The sequence below is a fragment of the Pinus tabuliformis genome, chromosome 2_1 (genome assembly GCF_031772625.1).
Source record: "Pinus tabuliformis cultivar Carrire ecotype Pingquan chromosome 2_1, CPIR1, whole genome shotgun sequence".
Classification (NCBI taxonomy): Eukaryota; Viridiplantae; Streptophyta; class Pinopsida; order Pinales; family Pinaceae; genus Pinus; species Pinus tabuliformis.
Genome location: NC_142299.1, coordinates 974607714 through 974633556, shown reverse-complemented (window position 1 = coordinate 974633556; position 25843 = coordinate 974607714). Strand labels below are relative to the sequence as shown.

At 37.6% G+C, this 25843-nt stretch overlaps 1 protein-coding gene across 1 annotated transcript; it reads left to right on the top strand.

Annotated features, from left to right (window-relative positions):
- Positions 1-14156: 14156 nt before the first annotated feature.
- Positions 14157-19571, top strand: LOC149203885 (GDSL esterase/lipase At1g06990-like). The gene is made up of 4 exons (XM_089402019.1): positions 14157-14424; positions 14506-14636; positions 14756-14818; positions 19479-19571. Exons 1-4 carry the CDS (start codon positions 14157-14159, stop codon positions 19569-19571), a joined length of 555 nt encoding a protein of 184 aa, XP_089258145.1.
- The last annotated feature ends 6272 nt before the right edge of the window (positions 19572-25843 follow it).

Genomic DNA, 25843 nt, shown 5'->3' with positions numbered 1-25843 from the left:
TTGATTTAAAGTTCTTTTTGTCTCCAATTGTCACATGATAACAAACTCTTTTTGTTAATTTGTATGCTTTTTGGAAAGTTTTCAGATTTTTTTGGCGTGCAGCTTCATGTTTCCTGTTATATATCATCTTATGATGCTAATGTAATATATATATATATATATATATATATATATATATATATATATATATATATATATATATATATACTGACACACAAGGCTTTTGGTTTCCATGCACCTAAGCTTTTGGTTTCCATGCATTGTCAATATGATCGCACGATATTTTATATTTGGCTTTTGGTTTCCATGCACCAAGGATTTTGGTTTCCATCCATTGTCAACATGATCACACTGTGCAGTTGATTTTTTATTTCTAGGGCTCTAAGACAATTTGTGCATCTTATCAACCACTTCCATGCATTATCAACATTTCATTTTCACAAGGGGGCATGGTCTTCCTTTCTTATGTTTCTAACCTTCAAGCAAATCTTATAAACCAACTTTATGCTTTCTACTACCAATTGCAGAAATTGCTAATAGACCTTGCCTTGACTTTTTGAGTTTCGGTCCTTGTGCACTTGCACTTCTCATCACATTTTTCTGGTAAAATCTCTCTGATTCAAAGGTATATTCCTTTACCCTAGTAGATTTTTCTGTAAGAGGAAACATTTCCTCTTAAACATGTATCCTCTTATTGACACAATTATGCATCTTTTGTCTCCTAAATACTCATTTCTTTAGTCCTGTGTTAGTTTTCAAAGCATCCTCAACAATTTCATTATTGTTGTTTTCATGTTTTACTACTTCCCTAGAACTATAGACTCTCCTTGACCTCTTTGGACATACAACATTTGAAGACATGTTTCTTGCAGTCCATGCCTGAGTTTTCTGCAGAGGAGGAAATGAAGAAACACCCCCAAAAGAATTTTCTTGACTTGTTATCCCCTCCACATTATCATCATGATTTCCATCTATTACTCCCTGAATCTTTTGTTGTTGCTTCCATGCCAAACATGCTTGTAAAAGAGAATAATAATTCTGACCTGTAGGGGAGATATAATGAACATCATGACACCCCCTACGAGATTTGAACTCAAAAGGAGATGCATTTTCTCTTTTATGTGAGTTTATTTCTTTACAGCCTTGTCCAAATTAAGATTATAGTTAAGGGCTGCTCGAGGAAAATATTCAACATCAAAGGTTTCTCCTTTTGCATGAGACTCCCATGATTCAGCTGATATGCACCCTAACCTGTTCAACTGTACAGGTTTTCCATGAATTCCTAAATAAAGTGACATGTCACTAGATATTCCTTTCCTCATTGAAGACGTCATTGCATCCTCCAATCCACTCACTAAATCCTTCAATAATATCCCATCAAATTCACAATCTTCTTGGTCTTTCCAGTCTGCCTCCTTGGTTGGAGACTCAGACAAAATTTTCTCAATGCAATCTGCTTCATTGGCTAGAAAAAGGGGTACCTATGCTTGTTCTTTTTCTAGCTCTTTGAATGTCATTATTTTATTTTTTTATGTGTTAGCTGGGGTTCAATATCATCAAGATCATCCAGAATATGACTATCCCAAAGTGACCATAAATTTCCTTTCTTATAAGGAGATTTTCTTCTAAGTCCACCAAAAAGATAGGAAAAAAGACCTCCACTAAACTCTCCAATAGACTTCAAAGAGAATAATAATTTTGACATGTAGTGGAGATATAATGAACATCATGACACCCCCTATGAGATATGAACTCAAATATCCATCCTACAGTAAGGAGATGCATTTTCATTTTTATGGGAGTATATTCAACATCAAAGGTTTCTCCTTTTGCAGGAGACTCCCATGATTCAGATGATATGTACCCTAACATGTTGAGCTATAGAGGTATTCCATGAATGCCTAAATAAAGTGACATGTCACTAGATATTCCTTTCCTCACTGAAGAGGTCATTGCATCCTCCAATCCACTAGCTAGATCCTTCAATAATACCACATCTAATTCACAATCTTCTTGGTCTTTCCATTCTGCCTCCTTGAAATGTTTCTCTGTGAAATGTCATGAGGCTGCAAAGCCTCTTCCTCATATTCAAGATTCAGACTATCCGGCAATTGTACAGGTTCCCTCTCATCATCTGACGATGTAGATTAGAGTTTTTCCATTGGAAAAATATCCTCTTCTTTGGCATCACTTCCATTTCCCCGAGAGTGAGGAGTTGGAATTCGGCTGAGAGTGGAGAAACATAATCTTCACACCCTTGATGCGTGAAGGAAGTGGTTAGTCCTTTTTTATCCAGACCCATGTGAGTGCCTACCTCTAGAGTCACTAGGAGAAATCTGGTTAAAGACATTAGATCCCTTTGATACAAATCTCTAGGGAGGCTTGCCTACCAAGCCATTAGCCATACTCAGAAGCACTCCCGCTAGAGACCTCATTGGGCTCTCTATCCGCATCCTTGGTGGCATGGCTCCCTTTACTGCGGCTATCTCTATAACCCCGAGAGGGTGACGAATGGTAACCAGAGTAGTAGCTCCCATTTCGATCCCTATCGAGTTGTTGATCCTTATCCCTACTATCTGTAAGCTTAACCTTAGACCTGTAGTCTCATGAGCGGTTCATGTTCCTATTGGCCTCCCAGTTCCTGTCCCTATCTCGATCCTCTTCTTGACTCCTTCTCCATTTATGATTGTCGATTTTGTTCACATAATGAGAATCCCTCCGCCTCATAATTTCTTGGTCCGAGCCCCGGTCTTTGTCGTACTCGTGGTCGCGATTGCCTACATGCCTGTCGGCTGCCATAATAGTTCGTTCCAAGAAAAAAAAATCAAAACTCCTTTCCACTTCGCGGCTGTTGTGAAAACCCTAGAAGAAACCCTAAGAATTTTCGAAATCCCTCGACTCTCTTTGTTGTAACCCTCTACAAATCAGATGATAATAAAAACACCGTAGTGTTTCACAGAATTTGACTCGCAACTGTTGATCACAAAGCGTTTTTTTGCCATAACTACCTCCCTCGACACCCAAAGAGTATTTATATGAAAGTGAAAATAGAAAACTTTAAGAATTTGAGTTGCTTACCACGTATGGGAGGCAGGAGGAGGAATTTTGACATCTTGAGGTGCAATACATGCATCTGGGATTGTAGTAAATATCTTCCATCTTCCAAAATGACATTTGCAGAAGGTCGATGATTCTTGCTCCCAGCATGAGCTTCAAAGTTTGTTAGAAATAACAACCTATTGGAAATAGACCGGTTCTCTCAAGAAACGAGCCTTCGCAACTCTCTAGCCAGTTACAATCGTCATCGGTCTATCAAGAAACCAGCGTTCACAAGTTTTTAGCAAGTCACAACTGCCACATGTCGACTTATCTCAAATCAACGAATGAGTATAATTTAATCGTCTAATGAAAGATCGAATGATGCATAGTGAGGAGAAGTGGGCAGCAAAGGAGTTCTTCCCACAGGAAAACGCCTTAGGGCGTAAATATATATATATATAATTATAATTTGTATAATATTTTTTTATTATCATCATAATATAGTGTAATTAATTTTATATATTTTTTAGATTTTGAAAATATGAGTGGGTATGTGTATTCATATTTATTAAGTATTTAATTATTTTAATAGCTATTTATTAATAAGGAATTTAGACTTCTGTGATCCATAACATTGTATAGATAATCTTCGGCAAAATCACATAACCAATCTTTTGTCGACGCGTTTCGAACCAACCAGTGTGGTTCATCATCAGGACAAGTTGAAGAACCAATCCGGATTAGCTGATACACTGCGGTCACGCCTGCAGGTTACTAAGTTGAAATCTGATCTAGTGTATAAGCTAATCCGGATTGGTTCTTCAACTTGTCCTGACGATGAACCACAATGGTTGGTTCGAAACGCGTCGACAAAAGATTGGTTATGTGATTTTGCCGAAGATTATCTATACAAAGCTATTTATTAAATCACTTAACCTCAATTTGAGGAAACTTAAACCAATGAAGCTTAAAAAATAAGAAAATTTTAATAATTCATGAGAAAAAGTAATGCCAATCACGCGAATTCATGACAGATCGTTCTGCCAATGACGTGGATTAGCGACCATACGATGATGACGTGCGTACTTTGTTAATTGTCGTAGGATAGAACAACATTATAGTTCAAGAATAAAGAGAATATTTTTAGGTTAATGTTGAAAGAATGGGAGAATGAGATGGGCGAAGTGTTTATCGCGATTAATTCTCATCTTAATCGTGAAAGAGTAAGAGAATGGGATGGGCGAAGTGGTTATTGCGTTAACGATTTTTTTTTGAAGTTAAGAGAATGGAATGGGATGGGTTTAACGCTTTAATTATTTGGAATTTTTCTTTTAAATTGGGTAATACATTTTGGATGAGATTGTCATGTCAGAGGATGGGATGGGCGAAGTGCTTATTGCGTTAATGCTTTTTTTGAAACTTAAGAGAATGGAATGGGCTGGGTTTAACGCTTTACTTATTTGGAATTTTTCTTCTAAATTAGGTAATAGATTTTCATGAGATTGTAATGTTTTGTTTTTAAATTGTAATTTTATTTGTAAATTTGGAATTAATTAATTTATAGATGGTATAAATTTTAACAATTTTACATTATAATTTAAAAAAAACATAATTTAAAAAAAATTGATTAAAAAGGACTTCAAAGGAAAAAACATAACTTAAAAAAAAATTGATTAAAAAAGAGAAAAGGAATTTGACCATAAAATTTCTAATTTTCATTAACATGAGATTTGTAATTCTCAAAACATTCTATTATTTCTAAAATTTTTGGTTTAAATTTAATTATAATTATATCAAAAATCAAAATTTTGTTTTTTTTTTTAAATTTATCCATAAAGTTTTGTTAATAAAATGATTCAAATCTACTAATTCAAATACAAGGTTGTGTGAGGAGATTTGTAGTTCTTCCAATATTTAATAAGGAATTATGTAATATTTAAAAAAATATATATTAATAACAAAAATAATTCAATATGTGTATATGTAGGTGCATGTATTAACATTTTAGATAAAGTATTTTAATGTTAACTATGTATATATTATATAAAATTAGTGAAAACAAAATAATGGATTAGGTTAAATTATCTGATTTATTTCCTTCAACCTCCCATCCACTATAAGAGTTTATTTTCTTCATATCAATATTATCATTAGACATAATAACTCCAACACATTAGAGAAGGATGTTGACATAAGGCCCTATCCTGTGGATTATTCATTAATTATTTCCCATACTTTGTTTTTGACCTCAATAAGAATAGCTTTCCCCGATTTTATGCTTTCTATATGATTATGCAAGGACTATAATTATCCTTTATTTTCTTTCAATAGTGACTGAACTACTTCAATGAATTCATCTTTATGTTTGATCTCTTGAACTTTTGATCAAGTTATTTCCTCTATTGTTTTTTGACTTTCTATTTATTCCTCAAGTTATTGATTTTAATCTAAAAGAATTTTAAGCTTATTATCAACATTTCCACTGTGTCCTCTTAATGAAGATATCATTATAAATCCAGTGTAATTTTACCTTGTTTATTCGATGTCTATAAAGGAACAACCATCCACTGGAATGCACTAACCGAGTCTACTTTTTACTGGTTCTTTTAATGAACTTTCATCCATTAACTATGAGATATGTTACTCCCTAATTCCCTCATTAATCGAAGACTTATTTATCAAGCAGATACGAGTTTCTACTTTTATTCCACAACTTGATATAGGGAACACATAACAAAGGGGTCAAGGTGCGTTGAATTGTTACGCTGCTCCGTGCGTTGAATTGTTTTGGTATGCTGCTCTCATACTGCGTTGAACTGTTTTGTCATGAACGCTGCCCATATGTTGATCGCTGCCACCGGTTTGCCCAGTCTGAGTTCTGCAACACCGGTAGTAGTGTTTTGGAGAGACGTGGCACAAAATTGGTAAAGAACGACACGGAATCTCCCTTCATGCCCCTCGCGTTCATTTGCTGGGACAATCTCGATGATGAGTGAAACATCAAGATGAAGAAATGCTGGTCTTGAGAATGGCGATAAATGCAATCCGATTTCTTCGGCGCCCAAGTTTCTTACATTGCCGAATGTGTTGACACTGGGGCGAGTCGCTGCAGTTCCTCTTCTAATTGTCGTGTTTTATTTTAATGGTTGGTGGGTAACTATGGCTACAACAAGTATCTAGACCCTTTGAGCTGTAGTAAATAGACCGATGCTTTCCAACTGAATGATAGTGAAAGATATGTGGTGATGGCATTAGGGCTTATGTTGTTTGTTTTATGATGACATGCCATGGTATAATATGTGAAATATATATTGCATGATATATGAATATTGAGAGCTTGCAGTTGATTCCATTTTTTGTAAAGTCATAGCAAATTATTATTAGTGTTTTGCTACGAATATTGTAATTATTTTTGGGCTCAGTTCAAATTTTTATGATGGAGAAGTTTGTTGAAAAAGAGAAGGGTTTGGAAAAGAAGACAACTCTTCTTGCACACAGAGAGAATAGAAGTGGTAGAAGAGATTTCATGGGTAGGGGAGGCAGAGACTCTCAAGGAGAAAAGGTAGATTTGCATTGCATACGCTGCAAAAGAAATGGATCACATGATGCCTCTACATGCATGCTACCACGGGACAAATTGAGCAGCAAAGAAACCGACAGAAAGGTAAAACTGATGATACAAAAAAAGGTAAAGCACCTGAATCCACTCACTATGTTGTGGCACAATGTAATATTGGAGTAAATGAAGATTTATTTAATGCTTCAATTGCTTCTTGGAAAAATGATTGGTTGCTTGATTCAGGATCAACCTGCCACATGACTTATAGAAAATATTTTTTTGAAGAATTTACTAACAATGTTGATGGAGCAGTATACTTTGCAGACCAATCAAAAATCAAGCCATCAGGGCTAGCACAATCAGGCTTAAACTGCCTGGTCTTCCAGACTTTCTTCTGCATCATGTTCTATATCTCCCACAGCTCAAGAGAAACTTGTTGTCCTTGGTTCACATCCGCCAGCAAGGTCACTCCATTCATATGCTTGATGGCAAGCTTGAGGTAAGAAAAGCATCTGACCACTCACTTGTCATGAGGGGAATAGAAGAGGAAATGCTTATCAAGCTGCAAGGTACCTCTGCTCGTGCACAACATTTCTCATACAATTCTCATTATGAAGAAGGTACACTTCCATCAAGTTTATTATGGCATGGTAGATTTGGACATTTGAACTATGACAGCCTCCACTTGTTGAAGAAAAATGGTGTTTCTAGTTTGCCTACAATTCCTAGGAAACTTAAGCAATGTGATGCTTGCATTCTAGGAAAGCATAGTAAATAGTCTTTTCATGATTCACATTCAAGAGCACATAGAAAACTTTAACTCATTCATTCAGATTTATGTGGTCCAATGCCTGTTCCTTTTGCAAATGGAAATAAATATATCATGACATTTATTGATGACTACACCAGAATGTGTTGGGTTTATTTATTGAAGAACAAATCTGATTCTTTTCAAACATTCAAGAAATTTCATAAATGGATTGAAAATGACGCACAATCTTATATTGGGTCTATTCGCACTGATAATGAAAACAATACACATCAAATGAATTTGAAAACTATCTTCGCCAACATGGGATCAAACATCAAACAACTGTGCCTTATAATCCCCAACATAATGGTGTAGCTGAAAGAATGAATAGGACAATCTTAAATATGGTACGATCCATGCTCTTCTTCAAAAATGTAAAGATAATGTTTTGGGCTGATGTTGTTCTATGTGCTGCATATATAAAGAATAGATGTCCATCTAATGCTATTAGAAACAAGACTCCATATGAAATGTGGTATGGACATGTTCCTTCGGTAAAGCATCTCAGGGTCTTTGGTTCCACCTGTTATGCCTTGATACCAAAGGTACATAGAAACAAACTTGGTGCTAGAAGTCGTAAATGTATCTTCCTGGGGTATTCAAACACCTCCAAAGCATACCGTCTCTATGGTGAAGTAAATAAGAAGTTTGTTGTATCTAGAGATGTAATTTTTCTTGAATCATCTAAAACTGACAAAGTTGTTGAGCGGCAACTTGATTGCTTGGATAGATTCGCAAAAGCAAAATCATTTCAAGAATTTGATAATCAGATTCCACATCTTGAAGGGGGGATTCCTATACTAGATCAACATGTGGAATCTTCTTCTGAAGAACACTCTCCCCTGCATGAAACTCCAACAACGGATGATGCTTTAAGTGATGTGATTGATAGAATTGGGAGACTCAATCTTGATTTAGTCCCAACTCAATCAATGGAATAGCCTGGACCATCTGAGAAAGGTCCCCCAAAGTGGCTGACAAAGACACTTGAAAGTGTTCATAATTGATGAGGTTGGAAAGACAGGAACTAGAAATTCAAACTGGAAAAATGGAGGTGATGTAGATGACTCTAATTCACCTGTTAATATGGATGTTTCTAATGATTGTGAATTGAACTTTTCTACAGATTTTGAACCAACTTCCTTCAAAGAAACTGCTTCTCATGATGAATGGAAAAAAGCAATGCAAAAGGAATATGATGCCCTCATAAAGAACGACACTTGGATGCTGGTTGATCCTCCATTAGGAACCAAACCAATTGGCTGCAAGTGGGTCTACAAGAACAAGTATAAAGCTGATGGCTCACTTGACAAGCACAAAGCTAGGCTTGTGGAAAAAGGTTTTTCACAGAAGGAAGGGGTCGATTATGAGGAGACTTTTGCCCCCACAGCAAAATGGGCTACCATCTGGACACTCTTTGCCCTAGCAGCTCAGAACAGTTGGAAAGTCCATCAAATGGATGTAAAAACTGCTTTCTTGAATGGAGATCTAAAAGAGAATGTTTTTATGTCCCAACCTAAAGGATTTGCTGTGAAAGGACATGAACATAAAGTATGCAAACTTGTGAAGTCCTTGTATGGCCTCAAACAAGCACCGTGAGCCTGGTATGAAAAACTAACTGAGCATCTTCTGAAACTCAATTTCAAACATTATGATCTTGATGATGCAACTTTATTTGTCAAGAAAGTTGGCAAAACAGTTGTATATCTTGTAGCATATGTAGATGATCTTTTGATGACAGGGAATAATGAAAGCTACATTGCATCCATAAAGAAGGAATTGGAGAAAAGTTTTGAAATGATTGATTTGGGCTATGTTCATTACTATCTTGGTATTGAAGTAACCCAACATCCGAAGTCCACATTTCTTTCTCAAAAGAAATACATTGGAGATCTGTTGAGCAGGTTTGGCATGACAGAATGCAATCCTCTTGCTACTCCAATGGAACAAAACTTAAAGCTCACATCTATTGAAGGAAAAGAATTTGAGAATGCAACAAAGTATAGACAGCTTGTAGGAAGTCTCAACTACCTAACTACTACCAGACTAGACATTTTGTTTGTTGTTGGAATCCTCTCGAGGTTTATACAAAAGCCTTGTGAGGGACATTGGTCTTCTGCAGAAAGAGTTCTAAGGTACTTGAAGGGAACTCAAGACTTTAGAATCAAGTATACACAGGTGGAGGACTTCAGTTTGATTTGATACTCTGATTCAGACTTCGATGGAGACAAAGAAACTGGGGTATCTACTTCAGGATATGTTATGAGTCTTGGATCAGGAGTTGTCTCTTGGAGATCACGCAAACAATCAGTTCCAGCAGATTCCACAACAGAAGCATAATATGTGGCAGCAGCTGAAGCAACAAAAGAAATTGTGTGGCTTAGGAAAATTCTTGAAGATTTGCAGGTAAAACAAGTACAATCAACTCCACTCATGATTGACAATACCTCTGCAATAAAGTTGGCCAAGAACCCAAAGTTCCATGATCGAACGAAGCACATCAATACTAAATATCATCTGATTCGACATCATGTTGAGGCCAAAACAATCCATCTCCGTCATTGTTCCACTAATGAGCAAATTGCAGACATCTTCACCAAAGCACTTGGAAGAGAAAAGCTTGAGCAATTCAAAATGATGCTTGGACTCACCAACATCTCTTCAGAGTAAAGGGGGGAATGTTGACACCTAATCATCGGGATTGGGTGAATATAATGTAAATAAATAAATAAGTAATATGAACAGTCATCAGGAGATGAAGTGAACAGTCTCTCCCTCATGTATATAATGAAGACCTACCTGAAGGAATGAGATATACGAATCATTTTTACTTGGAGGAGTTATTGCCTGGCCTGACAGTATACTCCAAGCTTAAGAAGATACTAGGTACATAAAGCATTTTTTAGGGACCACGACTGTCCAAAAAAACAAAAAAATATGAAATGTAGATTTGCTATGATTACAATGTGTGACTCACACTTTATCACAATCATGAGTCTATTCTACAAACTCAGACAAACTACTCAAGAAAATTTGAGTGTCCATCATTTTTTAATCACTTATGCTGGATATACCACACCATTCATATGCTGGACTGCTTTCTCGTTTGAATATTTCCATATGGACTTTGTACTTTTGAGTCTTGGATATACTGGTCTTGGATCTCTATGCTTTACCTGTCATCAGTTAGAGTAGCGAATTCTAACAACATGACTGCATATTGAGGTCACTAATCTCAATATGTGTACAAACTTCCAAGAGATATTCTCCTTCAAAATAATATGAAACAAAGCACAAGCCATGATCTAAAATTGACTATGCATTAATGAAAAATCACCAACACATAATATGAGTGAATAAAAAAATGGCTTTTCCTAATTCTTCCCGCAGAAATATCATGCCTTTGAAGCTGGATATCCTCTCTACCTTTGCACATGCCTGCATCATTAATTCGCAAATGGGGTCGAGGAGGATTGCACCAGCCACCATTGTCGTTAGGCAGAGCATAGTTGGGAGGGCAGAAATTGGTGGCAGTGACCAAAATCGAAGGGTTACCCATATCCACAAGCACTCCCCATGGTGCCCGAGGCATCGCTTCCACCATAGAAAGTTGCATGTGCTTCATTCCAAGGCCCAGGCTGATAAACACCCAGGATTCGCCCATAAACCAGACAAGCTCTAACGATAATCAACAACAAAATGGTTGGAAAATGCACTAGAATTCCCATTCCCATCGTTACAATCTCAGAAGGCAGAGCAGAGTATAGAGGGAAGGGAACCGAGATCCTTCCTAGGAGCAGAGAAAAATGTAGGAGAGGGAGATAGGATACGACAATGAGACCTTCTGGACCTATGGGATGGTCATTTTCACAAAGTTCCACACTCCTCCGTTGCCAACGTAATCAATGAACGTTTTGTCAGGATTGTCTTTTTCATTGTCCGCCATTACTCTGTCGCCTTCAGCGAGCGAGACATAGACTTTAAACCGGAGCCTTCCCAGCTTAACTCTTGTTGGCAGCCTTCTGAAATCGGGCTTGAAGCTCGACCGTAAAAATAAATGGTCGCTGGCTGATGGCAGGGGGTAGCAGTTACAGAGCCCGCCATTGCTCCGCCTCTGCAACTCGATGTGTTTAGGACGCCACAGGTTCCAATCCCCTTCCAGAAAATTACACTCGATCATCCAACACACCACCGTTCACCATCTCTGTGGCTCCACACACACGCATAAGCAACAATGCCCACGGAAGTCTGCCTAGGCAGATCATCGAGCCCTCCTCAGTGGCCAGGCTTCGGATCTGCAATCATGCTCATCGATTACCAAGAGCCGATCCACCAAATGAGATCCAATGTAATCAGAGTTTTTTGAATGCATCCAGGCCAAGTCGCATGTCACTCCGGGTTAGGAAAAAAAACAGATCTATAATTCACAGTCACATCGGGGCTCTTCACTGCTCCCGAAGCATGACTGCTCTCGACGCCTGGCGACTTGATCCTATAGATATATCACCCTCTTTCTAGCTCCATCTACATAGCATCAACAAAATGATGGGCAAACCAACAATGGAAAAACAAACAAAACACTCGTTAAATTTTTTATTTTCCTCACTGCAGGAGGGGCCAGGCCCTCAGTGGCTCTGATGCCATGATAAAAAGTGATAATGTCTATATCTTCATTAATCAAATGCAATTACATATATACATGCACACACAATATGTTGGTTGAGAGAATACCTCAACCACACACCAGTATAGGAAATATATCCTAACTTCTAGGAACAGACTCCTTTACTTAGTAAGAATCACAACTAGAGACAAGTATGAATTAGATATTTTATTCATGTCATTAATCTTGTGCTGATAAAATAATCAGGATTGCAAAACAAGGCCAAATGCTTGAGATGCGTAAAATATATGAATAGGTCTAAGATTTGAATAGTAATTAGTTGTAAATGTAAGTTTGAGCCAAATATCTTGGGAAATTAATCCTTATTTCCTTATGGTTTGTCGTTACCTCTGCCAAAAACATGAAAGTGAATTCGTCCATCGTACAATCACCAAGGCACCCAAATACGATATCTAGTCATGAGATCATGACCTGGAATAATGGTTTGAGTAACCTAGTAGGTAGTGGATATTCAAACTTTGATATTTAACTGGGGTTTTCAACCAGGACTTGCAGAAAGGTTATTTTTTCTCCTTCAGCCTAGGTTATGAAATCCTCACTTAGTTCTTTCTCACTAATGTTCTTCTGTGATGTAGGTAATTTCAACATTTTAGCTACAATTTCGTCGGAAATTTCTAAGAAAGTACATCCATCCATAGGATGGACAATAATGTGGGAATATGAGTCGTAATGATTGGCTAGAATCAAAATTATGTCACGGTTGAAATTTACTAGCAGTAAAACTGCGCTATGTAAACAAGTATTTAATAGGTAATTATCTAAGCTGCTAGGTTCAACATTAGGTTTTAATTTGGTTCTAACAGGGAATATATCAACATTAGGTACTTGGGTATCACTAATTTTGGCCAAAGTGTTAATAAAAACTTCACTTTGTTGTTTTCTAGCCATTTTCACCTCTGCAACTTCAATACACTGCTATAATATGCAACAAGGAAACTTGAGGACTTACCCATTCCAAAAGAGGTCAATGGGAGATTGTCTCCAATAGTCTTGCATCTGGATTGTCTCTTACTTCATGGAGATAGGCCCTTGGTTTCCCAAGTCTATCCTATGAAATGTATTCTTGATCTCGAGGACAAGTTCCCCATGAGACTGTTTGATGAGGCATCTCCTGTGGGAAGATGCGACTATGGAGCACACATTCGGATCAACCATTCGAAGGCCTTCAGTGTTTGTTGGTGTGCAGGTGCCGGCAAATTCCAAGGCTGAATTCCAAATAAGTGAAAAATACACAACATGATGATTTAATATAAATCTCAACCATTGCTCAAAATATTTGGTAAGTGTTAAATCCCACCTATACACTTAATTATTTTTACAATTTTATAATAAAACTACCCTATAGGAAGTAACGGGATAAACGTAATCTAAACCGAATAAAAAAGGTGGCCTTTCATTTAATATATATTTGGCAAAACTTTAAACGTGACCGTTTCTACTTTCCGCCAACCACTCTCTAAAAGGAAAAGGAGACGTGTGTTGCAATTACCCTACAGGTATCGGTAGAACCAATGTGTTCTTTCGTCTATTCTTCAACGCGTATCTTAACCAAATATGGAAAGTGGCCCACTTCATTTAAGATAATTTGGTAAAATTTTAAGGGTGATGAAAGCGTGGCTACTTTTCATCTGCCACTATCTAAGAAGCCTTCATTTCAAACTGTGACTACTTTCCGACCCTTTATTTCAATTATTCATGAGTCGTCGTGGAACCACCGTGTTCGTTCTTACCCTGCACGCACGCTGAACACAACGATTTCCATCTTAAGGTTTTATTCTTTTGGACTATTGCTTTAATTTGAGATCCCACAAATTTTGGCCTGTGCAAAATCTACATCACATTGAATTGGTCCCACTTTTTCGGACCATTCGAATTGATTAGGCATGGCAAGTCTGACTATCGAGGCTGGCAGACTGCAGGTTTCGTGGATGATGGAAAGGGATTTCTTGTTATCAATGTTTGCTGCGCCCTATAAATTGAATTTCATTGGCAATTGATATCCATTCCATTTCCCCACTTCACTCTTAGTGGTTTGCTTGCCGGTCTCTACTAAACCGACAACAATGGCATTGGCGTTTCTTGTCAAGTCATTCGCGCTCTTCCCTTGCTTTCTCCTCCTCTGCGGCATTTCTTTCATTGAGTCAAATGAAACAACACGCTCGCCAGTGTTCCCGGCTCTCTTTGTTTTCGGGGATTCAACCGTGGAAGCGGGCAACAACGACTATCTCGTAACAATGACGAAGAGCAACTTTCCTCCTTATGGGAGGGATTTCATCGACCACAAGTCCACCGGAAGGTTTTCCAATGGAAGACTAACAACGGATTTTGTGGGTAAGTTCATGAATACCCAAATACATTACATATGAATATTGGTTTTTTACAATAAATATATTTTTGCTGGTACATGTACAGCTGCAGCATTGAGACTGAAAGAGACATTGCCGCCATATTTAGACCCTACGCTAACTTCCCAAGACATGGTAACCGGTGTAAGCTTTGCTTCAGGAGGATCTGGTTATGACAATCTCACGGCCGAGATCGCTGTATGTTCTAATTATCACCCTTATAATTTTTTTTTGCTTACATGAATTAACAAGATATTTATTAATTTATAAATTATGTTTACTTTGGAATTCTCTATTTTATTTGTGTTGGTCGCAAGCTATTTGTGTTGGTCGCAAGTGCAGTTGCGGCCAAGCTTTTATTTGACTCGCCTCCACCAAAGGTACACGGATGAAACCTAATATGCAATAAAAATTTAATAATGAAATAACACTACTCCACAAAGGGCATTTTAATAATTTTTTTAAAGAATTTTTTTAATTGTAATTTTTTTTCATTAATTTTTAATATCAATTGAATTGTTTTGAGACAAAAATATGTTGCAAAAATTTATATTTCAGAAAAAATAGTTTGAGACAAAAATATTTTAAAACAAAAATTTTATTAATCCAAGAGGCAGTCTACAACTTGAGGGAGATATTGTCACGTAACTTAATGTTACATTAAAAAATATTTAAAAATATGAGGGAGATCTTGTCACGTAATGTAATGTTACATTAAAAAATATTTAAAAAAAATATGTGACGGCTAATATATATTGTATATGTTGAAAGATATGTGTAACATTACTATATATGTGTCGGCTAATATATATTGTATATGTTGAAAGATATGTGTAACATTACTATATATGTGTGGGCTAATATATATTGTATATGCTGAAGATATGTGTAATGTTAGATGTTGTCACGTAATGTAACTTAAAGTTACATTAAAAAATATTTAAAAAGTTATGAGGGAAATCTTGTCATTTAACGTAATGTTACGTTAAAAAATATTAAAAAAATATGTGTCGGCCATGTTATTTAAAAAATAATAATAATAATAATTAAAATAAAAAAATGTGTGGTTAGCTTATTCATTGAATAACAAATAAAATTAAGTAAAGGAAGAGGAGGATTCAATAACCAGGTAAATTTGGCGGCGTTCAGGTTTTAGGTTGTGATTTCTATAATAATAATAACCAAGTACATTTATATTGCGTTGCATTCAGGTTTTCAGTTATGTGATTTCTATTTAATTTTAAAATGATTTACTTTTTATGTTAATTCACTATATCGATTTTTCACAAACTACACCAAAAAGCTTCAAAAAACCGGTCTTTATTACCCATGGGCTTAATATTTACAATATGACAAGATTTTTAATCATGAATATTTACCATGGATATTATTAACTTTTAAGTAGATTATTTTACAATACCATGGGTCAATACCCACAAGAGAAAGAGAGAGGGAGAGGAGGGAAGAAAATTATAATACCATGGGCTACTACCATGGTTTATCAATACCATGGGCCATCTAGACTTTGGATTATTATTTTTTGGATTTAGGCTTTTAATTGTTACAATACCATGGGACAATACCATGCCTTATCAATACCACATGCCCAAAACCAATAACTTATTTCAAAATAAAATTATTTTACAAATATTTTATTTCAATTTAATTTTATAACATTTTTAAATTATTTTCATAGAGATTAAATGGAGGTTTTAATAAATTAAAACTGAGAATACTTTTATATATACATATGTGAAATTTATATAATATAAATAATATTATAAAGAACTATGATAGATGCATCTTAACCAAGGATCCAAGTGATGAGAAAGCAAAGTGATTAACAATGATAGAGGAAAGATAGTGCATGATTCTTTTAATTTTTTTATTATTGTATTTTCTTTAACATGATTGATCCAAAATATAGGTTTAATATTTTACAACCAATTATGTTTTCTATTAATTTAGCTACTTTCTTAAATACAATACAATGGGATCATATTTAAGAAAGTGAGTGAGACGGAAGGGGGAATAGAGTGTGGGAGAGAGACATAGTAAGAGAGAAATGAAGAGAGAGAGGAGGGGGAGAGAGGGAGGGAGAGAGATGGATTTGGAGGGGGGAAGAGAGGGAGTGACAAGGAAGAGATGAAGATGGAACGAGGGAAATAAGAGACGAGGGAAGAGAGATAAAAGGAGAGGATAAAGATGGTGAAAGAAGGGGAAGAGAGAGACAATGAGACATAGATATGGAGGGGGGAGAGAGGAGGAGAGAGAGAAGGAGGGAGGGAGGGAGATAGTGACAGAGTTGGAGGGTGGATAGAGAGTGTGTATATGATGGGGGGAGGGTGGATAGAGAGTGTGTGTATGATGGGGGGAGAGACAGAGGGAGGTGGGAGAGAAGGGGAGAGAAAGGAAGGAAAAAGAGAGAGGACTTGAGAGAGAGGAGAGAGAGAGAGAGATGGAGTTGGAAGGGGAAGAAAGACATAGAGGGAGAAAGGTGGAGAGGGAGTGAAGAGAGAGAGGGAAAATTGTTAATTACTTTCCATTCAAACCCGATAATAGAAAATAACTACCATTGAAAATTATCTGGGGTTTAACACTCCATAAGTCACATTGAATTTCGAGAAAACTACTATTAATATTGGAGAGAAATAGAGAGAGAAGGTATGTTGTTTACTATAGTAGCTCGAGTTAAATATTTGAATGGTCTATGATTCCAACTACTCTTTTCATATGATCTATATGAGAAAATGGAAAAACTAATAGGTGTGACAATAGGAACAGTACAAGAAAATAGAGAAAATGGAAAAACTAATAGGTGTGACAATAGGAACAGTAGAAGAAAATAGAGAAAATGGAAAAACTAATAGGTGTGACAATAGGAACAGTAGAAGAAAATAATTTTAGATTGATTGCAATGAAGATTGTTTGTAATTGACTATATTCTTAGTATTCACATTTTATATCTATCAAAATTATTACATTGACACTTTGCACTCAAAATTTGTATTTCATCATTTTTCATCATAGTCTCTCTTATCTCAAAAAATTGAGGTAACTAAGCAAATTTAAAATTAAATTGACCAAATTAATCTTAGACATATTTAGCATATTTAAAATGATCAAAATAATTAAATGTTCAACCAATTTTGTATGACCGCACACGAATGAAACCAGCCTAGATCCATCTTAACACCAGATCTATCAAATGCCGAGAGGGATCAAATCTTTCGAGGTGCAAACCTTTCCTCAAGTTTTGCACTCAAAAAATAGGTTTGCACCTCGAGAGATTTGATCCCTTTTGGGGCTTGATAGATCTGGTGTTAAGATGGATCTAGGCTAGTTTTAAACAAAGCATATCTGATGAAGCTTACTTATCCACAAGTGAATTTAAAAGTAAAAACAAATAATCATATGATTAATCAAATCGAGTGAGTGACTTATTAATTAGTAATTAAAAAAAGAGATATTTATTAATTTGTAAATTATGTTTATTTTGGAATACGATCTCTCTCCATTTTGGAAAAGGGTTTAAAAGTAGACACAAATAATTATATAATTATATGGTTAATCAAATCGAGTGACTTATTAATTAGTAAATAGAAAAATGAGATATTTACTAATTTATAAATTATGTTTATTTGAGAATACAATTTTAATTATTCACTTGTTTTTAATAATTATTAGGTAAGGTTTTTAATAATTATTAGGTAAATAGCAAGATTTAAATATTGTAGAATATTTTTAGGGATAGTTAGAAATAGAAAATTGAGATTTATGTGAAAAGTATATTTGTTTTTATTTTATTTTTTAATTAAATTGATTAGTTACAAAAATGTTATGAAAATGTGTCTTATGAATCCGAGTTATGGTTTTTGAAGCATCTAGTAAACTATGATATTGATTCAAACTTATTTATAAATTAAAATTCTTTATCATTGGTAAATTTCTTTAAATATATATATATATATATATATATATATATTTGTATAATATTTTTTATTATAATAATAATATTGTTTAATTAATTTTATATATTTCGAAAATTTTGAAAATATAAGATAAAACAAGTATGTGTATTCATATTTACTAAGCATTTAATTATTTTAATAGCTATTTATTAAATCATTTAACCTCAATTTGAGGAAGCCTAAACAAATGAAGCGTAAACATTAAGAAAGATTTAACAATTCACGAGAAGCCAATTTTTAATAATTCATGACACGTGAATTCATGACACATCGTTCTGTCAATGATGTGGATTAGCGACCATACGATGATAACTTATGTAATTTGTTAATTGTCATAGGTTGGGACAAAAAAGAACAAATTTATAGTTCAAGAATAAAGGGAATATGGGAGGGACGCCATTAACTTTGCGCCCTCCCATCCATCTAAGATGTCGATGTGGAGACACATGCAATGTCGTATGACGGATGTTGAGTAACTCGGTTGGGTGCATTTAAGTCAACAGGTAATATGTTGTTTAGGGTTTCATTCCCCGTGCTTTGTGGCATGTTTTTGTTGTCTTGTGTTATTTCATTTGGGTCTAGCATGTGGGCGATGTGCTCCGCTAACAATGGCTCCTCTCAGCTCTAGTACTAGTTCACCTTTTCTGCCATTCTGGAGCTACTGATCAGGGGAGGTTGTTGGGAGTGGTTTGTTTCTCCTTTAGGGTTTATGGTGTGGTTGCTTTACCATACCTCGCATTGCTGTTTGCAGTGGTCCATTTCTTGTTTAAGGTTTAGGGTGTCATTTCTTTCCCTGTTTCTAGTGGGGTTTAACACTGCCGATGTTGTTGTTCATTCTATACCGTCGGGGGTTTACAAATAACTTGGTTGTTGTTTCATCCTCGTGGCCTGTTGTTTGGAAAGGAGCCAGTGAACGACTCTAATCAGTTCAGTGGTCGACATGCAGGTTTCGAGGTCCATGAAGGTAAATCTGCAAATTCATGTGTTTTATTTCGAATTTGATGTAATTATTTTGTAGGTTTTTGCACAAATGCTAATTTTTTCATGTGCTTACAAGTTTTGGTTACAGGTAATTTGTTTAGCTATCGCAGAAGAGGTATGGCGAGGTCTAGGGACGTTTGGACATGGTGGTGGCTTCTGCGGCTCTTTGGTAGGATTCTAAATCTTATCAGCCACTGTGTCTTTCAACACTTAAAATTGTTGTTGGGAATTTTGTAATTTAGCTCTTGTTGCACTGTTGTGTTTTTCAACACTTGAATTTGCTGGGAAATTAACTCTTGTTGCATGGTTTCTACATTTTCTTCCTCTATTATGATTTTTGCTTGCTCTGTTACGATTTATGCTTTCTCTGTTACGATTTCTGACAAACCCCCACCCAATCTGGTGCTTCTAAGAGAAGAGTAGTTAATAGTAGTACCTCCTAAGGGCTAAATATAGTAAGTGTTCTAGGGCCGACATGTCTAGCTCTGAAGGTGAGAAGTTGTATAGTAGTTCAGTAAATGTAAGGCAAGGGTAAAGAATTCCTTCTTTTATAACACTTACAGTTAAAAGATGTAATTGCACTTAATGTTTGGGTTGGAACGAATGTACAGTTAAAATATGTTTGGGTTGGAACAAATGTACTTATGTATTGTTGTTTCATTCCTTTGTGGCATCTGGTTTGTGGAGAAATCTGGATTTTATGTCATTTTGGAAATGGTTTTGGTTCTGGTCAGATTTAGTCTGTTGTCTTCTTGAGTTTATATAAGATGGATCTAAGTTGTCCTTTTATATCTTGCCATCTTGAGGAGCTTCTTTATTGCTCTGTCTCCATATCTGTTGATGTATGGAATGCTAGTTTCTTTGTGAATATGAAACTAATAGCTAAATATAGTAAGTGTTCCAGGGCCGAAATGTCTAGCTCTAAAGGTGAGAAGTCGTATAGTAGTTCAGTAAATGTAAGGAAAGGCTAACAAATTCCTTATTCTATAACACTTACAGTTAAAATATGTAATTACACTAAATGTTTGGGTTGGAATGAATGTACAATTAAAATATGTTTGGGTTGGAAACAATGTACAATTAAAATATGTTTGGGTTGGAACGAATGTACTTGTGTATTGCTGTTTCATTCTTTTGTGGCATCTGGTTTGTGGAGAAATTTGGATTTTATGTCATTTTGGAAATGGTTTTGGTTGTGGTCAGGTTTAGTCTGTTGTCTTCTTGATTTTATATCATATGGATCCAAGTTGTCCTTTTGTAACTTGCCATCTTGAGGAGCTTCTTTATTGCTCTATCTCCATATTTGTTGATGTATGGAATGCTAGGTTCTTTTTGAATATGAAACTAATAGCTATGTAACTTTTCTATATTAATGAATTTGAAGTGCTACAATTTATAAAAAGAGAAAAATCCACAAGTTGGTATAACCATTTCTTCCATATTATAAAAATTATTCCTAAGATGTTCAATGCCTATTTTAATTATATTACAAGGTTTTTGAGCTTGTTGGAGTAGATTCCTCTTTGTTAATTTTTTCATTTTCTCCATGATCATTGTAATCATTAAGACTAGCATGCCTCCCTCCATACGGAGCATTCATGAGCTCGGGTTGGCACTATGACCAGTCGTTTCTCAGTATACACTATTTGGGGTTTTGCACTTGCACTTTGAGATCAGTCATATTACCTTTATAAGCTTACTTTATGAAAGGAAGTTTGACAGACAGCTCACTCTTTGATCGTTTTCACTGCTGACTACCTTGTCTTATTCTATCCATTCACTACATCCGCCTGATCTTGAATAATGGATGGATGATGGATGGAGGAATGCTGCCCAACTCATGAACTTATATTACATGACCTTCTCTTATAAGCACCAGATTGATGGATGGATTAGCCGAGGACTTATCGGAGCTTCCCATGCTCCTACGGGATAGTTGAGTAGCCAACCAAGAGGGGAGGGGTTACCTTTAGCTTAGATTGTTGAATCGTTGAACTGCGGGATGGCTTTCTTGAATTATGGTCCATTAGAAAACGTTGGTTGGATGGACAGGCTTCAGACTGCTAGGAAGGAGATATGCTCAGCCAGACAGAGCCACCCAGGATATGCTTCGTTTATGACACTTACCTTCATGAAGCGCTTTGGAGGTACAACTAGAGACCCGGCATTGGGATTGGGATTGGATGGCATGAAACAACAACCTTCAACTTTGGCTTTCTCCCCTCATCCTATCCCAGCTATGGAGGAAGCATGCACTAATGATTGGAAGCAGTCACTTTGATGAGCGTACTCTAAGGTGTAGTAAATGCTCTCTGTTAGGCTTGGTTAGGGGTCAAACGGGATGGGATGGTTAAGTGCCGATCGGGAGGAAATCCTGGGATGCATTGGGAGGATAAACGGAGAACATAAGGAGCTTTATTCTAGTGGTCGGGCACTATGATCTCAAAGCTAAGTATCGGTATAGCAATTGAGGAATAAAGCTTGGAGGATCTAACCGCGGAGATATGATGTTCCACTCCGGCACTAAGATCGGTAATATTTTCCCGGGTGTACCGTTGCTTTTCTCATTCTTATGCTCTTCCGGTTGTTGGTTCAATAGTTCAATGGTTCTACCTTGGCTCTACACCCTAACTTCAATAACGATAGCTGCCCGTAAGATTGAGGTAGATACAATATTTAGACCGCCTATTTATCCCTTTCGATTCAGCCAACTAACTATGCCTTTTACAAGAGGGAATAACTTCTGTACGTATGAAATAATTGGGCTTCAAGAGACCCTTCTTTGTTTCGGTTCGACCCCCTTACCAAATAAGTAACCTTGGGCGTCTCTGTTATGATGTCACCATATATAAAAGAGAATATACGTTATTATGCTCTAGCTCATTCGCTTACTCATTCTATTCCATTTGCTGCTTCCCTGCTACGGCTCCCTGGCTCCCTGGGAACCAACGAGCTAGGGGGAGAGCCCGACCAACAGAAAGAGACGGACTGGAAATCGGATCATTAGCCCCACCCACTAAGTGGTATCCACTATCCATCTATTTTCCCGGGCTAACATATACTATCTATTCCTTTCTATCCCCTGGCCTCCTTTCCCCGAGCTGATACACTTCCAGCCAACCCCATTTTATTCATCTCTATTCAAAGAATATCATGAGTAGGCTTTGGCCGCATTCAAGGCGAGGGAGCGGACCCCCTTCTCCTTTCTAGTTTTCGACCGGTTGCATTCGACTTTTTCACGTTACTCCGCCTCACCAAAATGAACTTATATGAGTGAATCGCCAAAGTTGCATTTCGGTAAAGTATAGAATGGTTGGGACAGATAGGAGTATGGGATACTAGTAAATTGATATAGGTTGTAGGGCATGCCGGTTACCCCTTTCCCACTCGGTGTTCAATAGGAAGAGCTGGATCGACAGCATATGTGTTTGTGCAGGTTGGGCCGCAGGGGTAGCTCCTCTATATCATGCTCCACCCGCTCTAAGCTTGTAAAGTTTCGAGTTTGGCACTCAGCATCACAAGCAAGTTCCCTATCTTACCTACCAAACAAATTGGTTTTATTGGTTTTAGAGACGAATAAACCCAGATTATTAAGTCCCCCGTCGGGCGGGGTTAGTTTGAGGGGAATAAGGGGTTCACGTTTAAGTAAGGCTTTGCCGTCAGGGATGAATCGATAAATAAGGCCTTGAAAGGCCCTATTGGGCGTTGGGGGTAAATACTTACAGTAAGGCTCTAGTTCAGTAATCCGGGATAATACTTCGTGAACTAAGGCATTGAATGAAGGGCTTGAAGGGTCCTCTCCGGCTTGCCTGATGGAGGGGATGGAGAACCCAGATAGATGTTACGGTGTTATATTATATACGCGATTTCGGTTTTACAACACCACACCGAGCTCGCTCTTGTGACGGGACGGGGGCAAAATAGCGCTTCAGTGACGGGCTTTCCGGCCCTATATTTCTTCCCCTCAAAGTCACTAATGACATGCTCGTATTCAAAGTAACTAGCCAGGCCAAGGAAAGCCTTCTATTTCTTCCCTCGAGGATTGAAGAAAGCGTCTTGAAAGCCTCCTAAAACCCAAAATACGCCCACTCCTGAAAACTAGGGTTGTGATAAAGGCCTTATTGATTTGGGAAGAGTTGGCCTTTATTTATGGATGGGATTGAGGAAAGAAAAGAGGCTATCGACAATGCTGCTTGTCATTCTTTCTATATATGTAATTACGCTTTAGCACCGGTAGTTCGGAACGGCCCACCCACTCACTTCTAAATCAAATAGAACGGGATTTGAGAAGAGGGAGACCCTAGAACTGGAACACCTCCCCATGATGGGATGGATGAAACTGGAGCGGTGGGCATTCCTGATGGTTGAGATGATGATGCACCTATTGAGGTAGGCACAGGATCTACCAGTTTCTGGGATGATATCACCATACACATGTTGGATGTGCTCGGTATCGACACTACAAGAGGAGGACCATAATATGTGCGAAGTAAAGTGGAGTCTTTGAAGACTCTAGGGCCTATTCCTGTAAGAGAGGAAATGGGTTGGCTTCCCTCAATAGTAGGCAAGACGTTGTTTGGATTGAGATGATACTTCGGGTAATAATAAGTCATCTGATCAACGGTTGTGATCTTCCCGTTATGTGGAAAAAGAATCATGCAGAAGACTGAGGAATCAACCGCCTGCATAGCATACATGTAACTACGTCCGAGGAGGATGTTGTAGTCCAATGGGGCATCTATGACCTCAACATCGACAAGAATGGTCTTACCGTTCGATGGGGACATTTTGATATAGTCCCTATGGTTGAGAGGGATGGCCATCATACGCTCGAAGGGTAATTGTAGATGGCACTAACTCAGGAGATCAAAGTGTTTTCCAAACATTGGCAGACATAACACATGTGGATGCTCCCTCATCAATGATGCACCGATGAACAATGACGTTCTTTATTGTGACCAGAATTTGGAATGCAACAGAAGGTGGAAGGTGAGGTGTTGTGTTATCGATATAAAAGGTAATCATTCTGTCATCCGAAGGATCGACAAACCCCAAAGAAGATAGTAAGGCCTTCCTCTGTGATGGGCAGGTTTGAAGGACCTCTAAGGATGACATAGCGGTAGGGGACTGAGCTAGATCATCTACTATGCTGTATTGATGAGTGGCTCTTGCATGCGAATTCTGAGCGGTATGACGTAAAGGGATCTTCGGTACCTTAGGGGGTAGATCAACCTTAGGTCACGGTATCTTCAAGGGGCCACTACTAATGGGTGGAGAGTTGTTGGTATCAGTTGGCATTAGCTCAGCTATTAGCCCATATTGTCGACTGTGAGTCACAAGGTTCACTTTGGTGGAGTCCAAACATCAAATTTGATTGGAATGTCCAGGAGGATGATTATTGGACGATTGGCCTGAAGATTGGTTCTCGGACGTACTCACTAGGCCTTGTGATGGAAAAGGGTTTATTAAAACAGTTAGTTGGTTTACAGGTGGGGGAGCCGGTTGGGTACCAGGTTGACCCTATCGGGCCCTAGCTTGGTCAGTTGCTTCCTTTAACTGAAGCAATTCTGGGAGAAGAGAGCAATTAGCCCATAAACACCACAAATAGTGCAAGAATGATTGGTCTGAAGCATGATCCGAGATTCAGCTATTGACTGCCTACACCTGATAGTAGTTACTTACCATACGACCTAGACCTTTTAGCCCTGGCTGGATGGCTGGCTTTCTTTCTAGCTTTCTTTCTGGCTGACTAACTGACTGACAGGAACTTCAATGGCTGGCTTAAAAGTGGGAATTTCACTAATGAAACCTGGCGTTGCCCATCCAGAGTCATACTAGCCGTACAACACTTGTGGGCGGCGTGTTCGCTAAGGCACTTGACGTTCAACCCCTCGACTTTAGCCGTATCCGTTGGTCATTCATTATATATGAGATTATACCACCATCGCTGATTCATTCACTTACGATATTAGAGCATCGCTGATTCATTCACTAATTCGTTCATTCATAGGCTTTTGAGATTCCTTTCATTGCCATTGCTCCATCCATGCATCGATCCGCCAGCCGGGTGACTGTTCAATCGCATCCCGCCATCCGGGTAACAACGATGGGAAGGACCTCCATCGCTCCATCGCTCCATCGATCCATCCATGCATCAATCCGGTGACTACTGGGCACTACCGCCATCCATCCGGGGAACAATGGTCAATACAGCCGGTGACTACTGGGCACTACCGCCATCCAGCCAAGACTGTTCGATCCCGCCCGGCATTTCCCTTCCCGCCATCAATAAATCCATAACTAAATCCATCGCTCGATCGATCAATCCGGGAAACAATGGGAAAGACAGCCGGATAAGACAGTGAAATCCCGCCATCTGAGTAACAATGGGAAGGACCGCTCTCCGGGGTATGATGGTAAATACCGCCGTCCAGGTAACGTGTAAGATAGCGT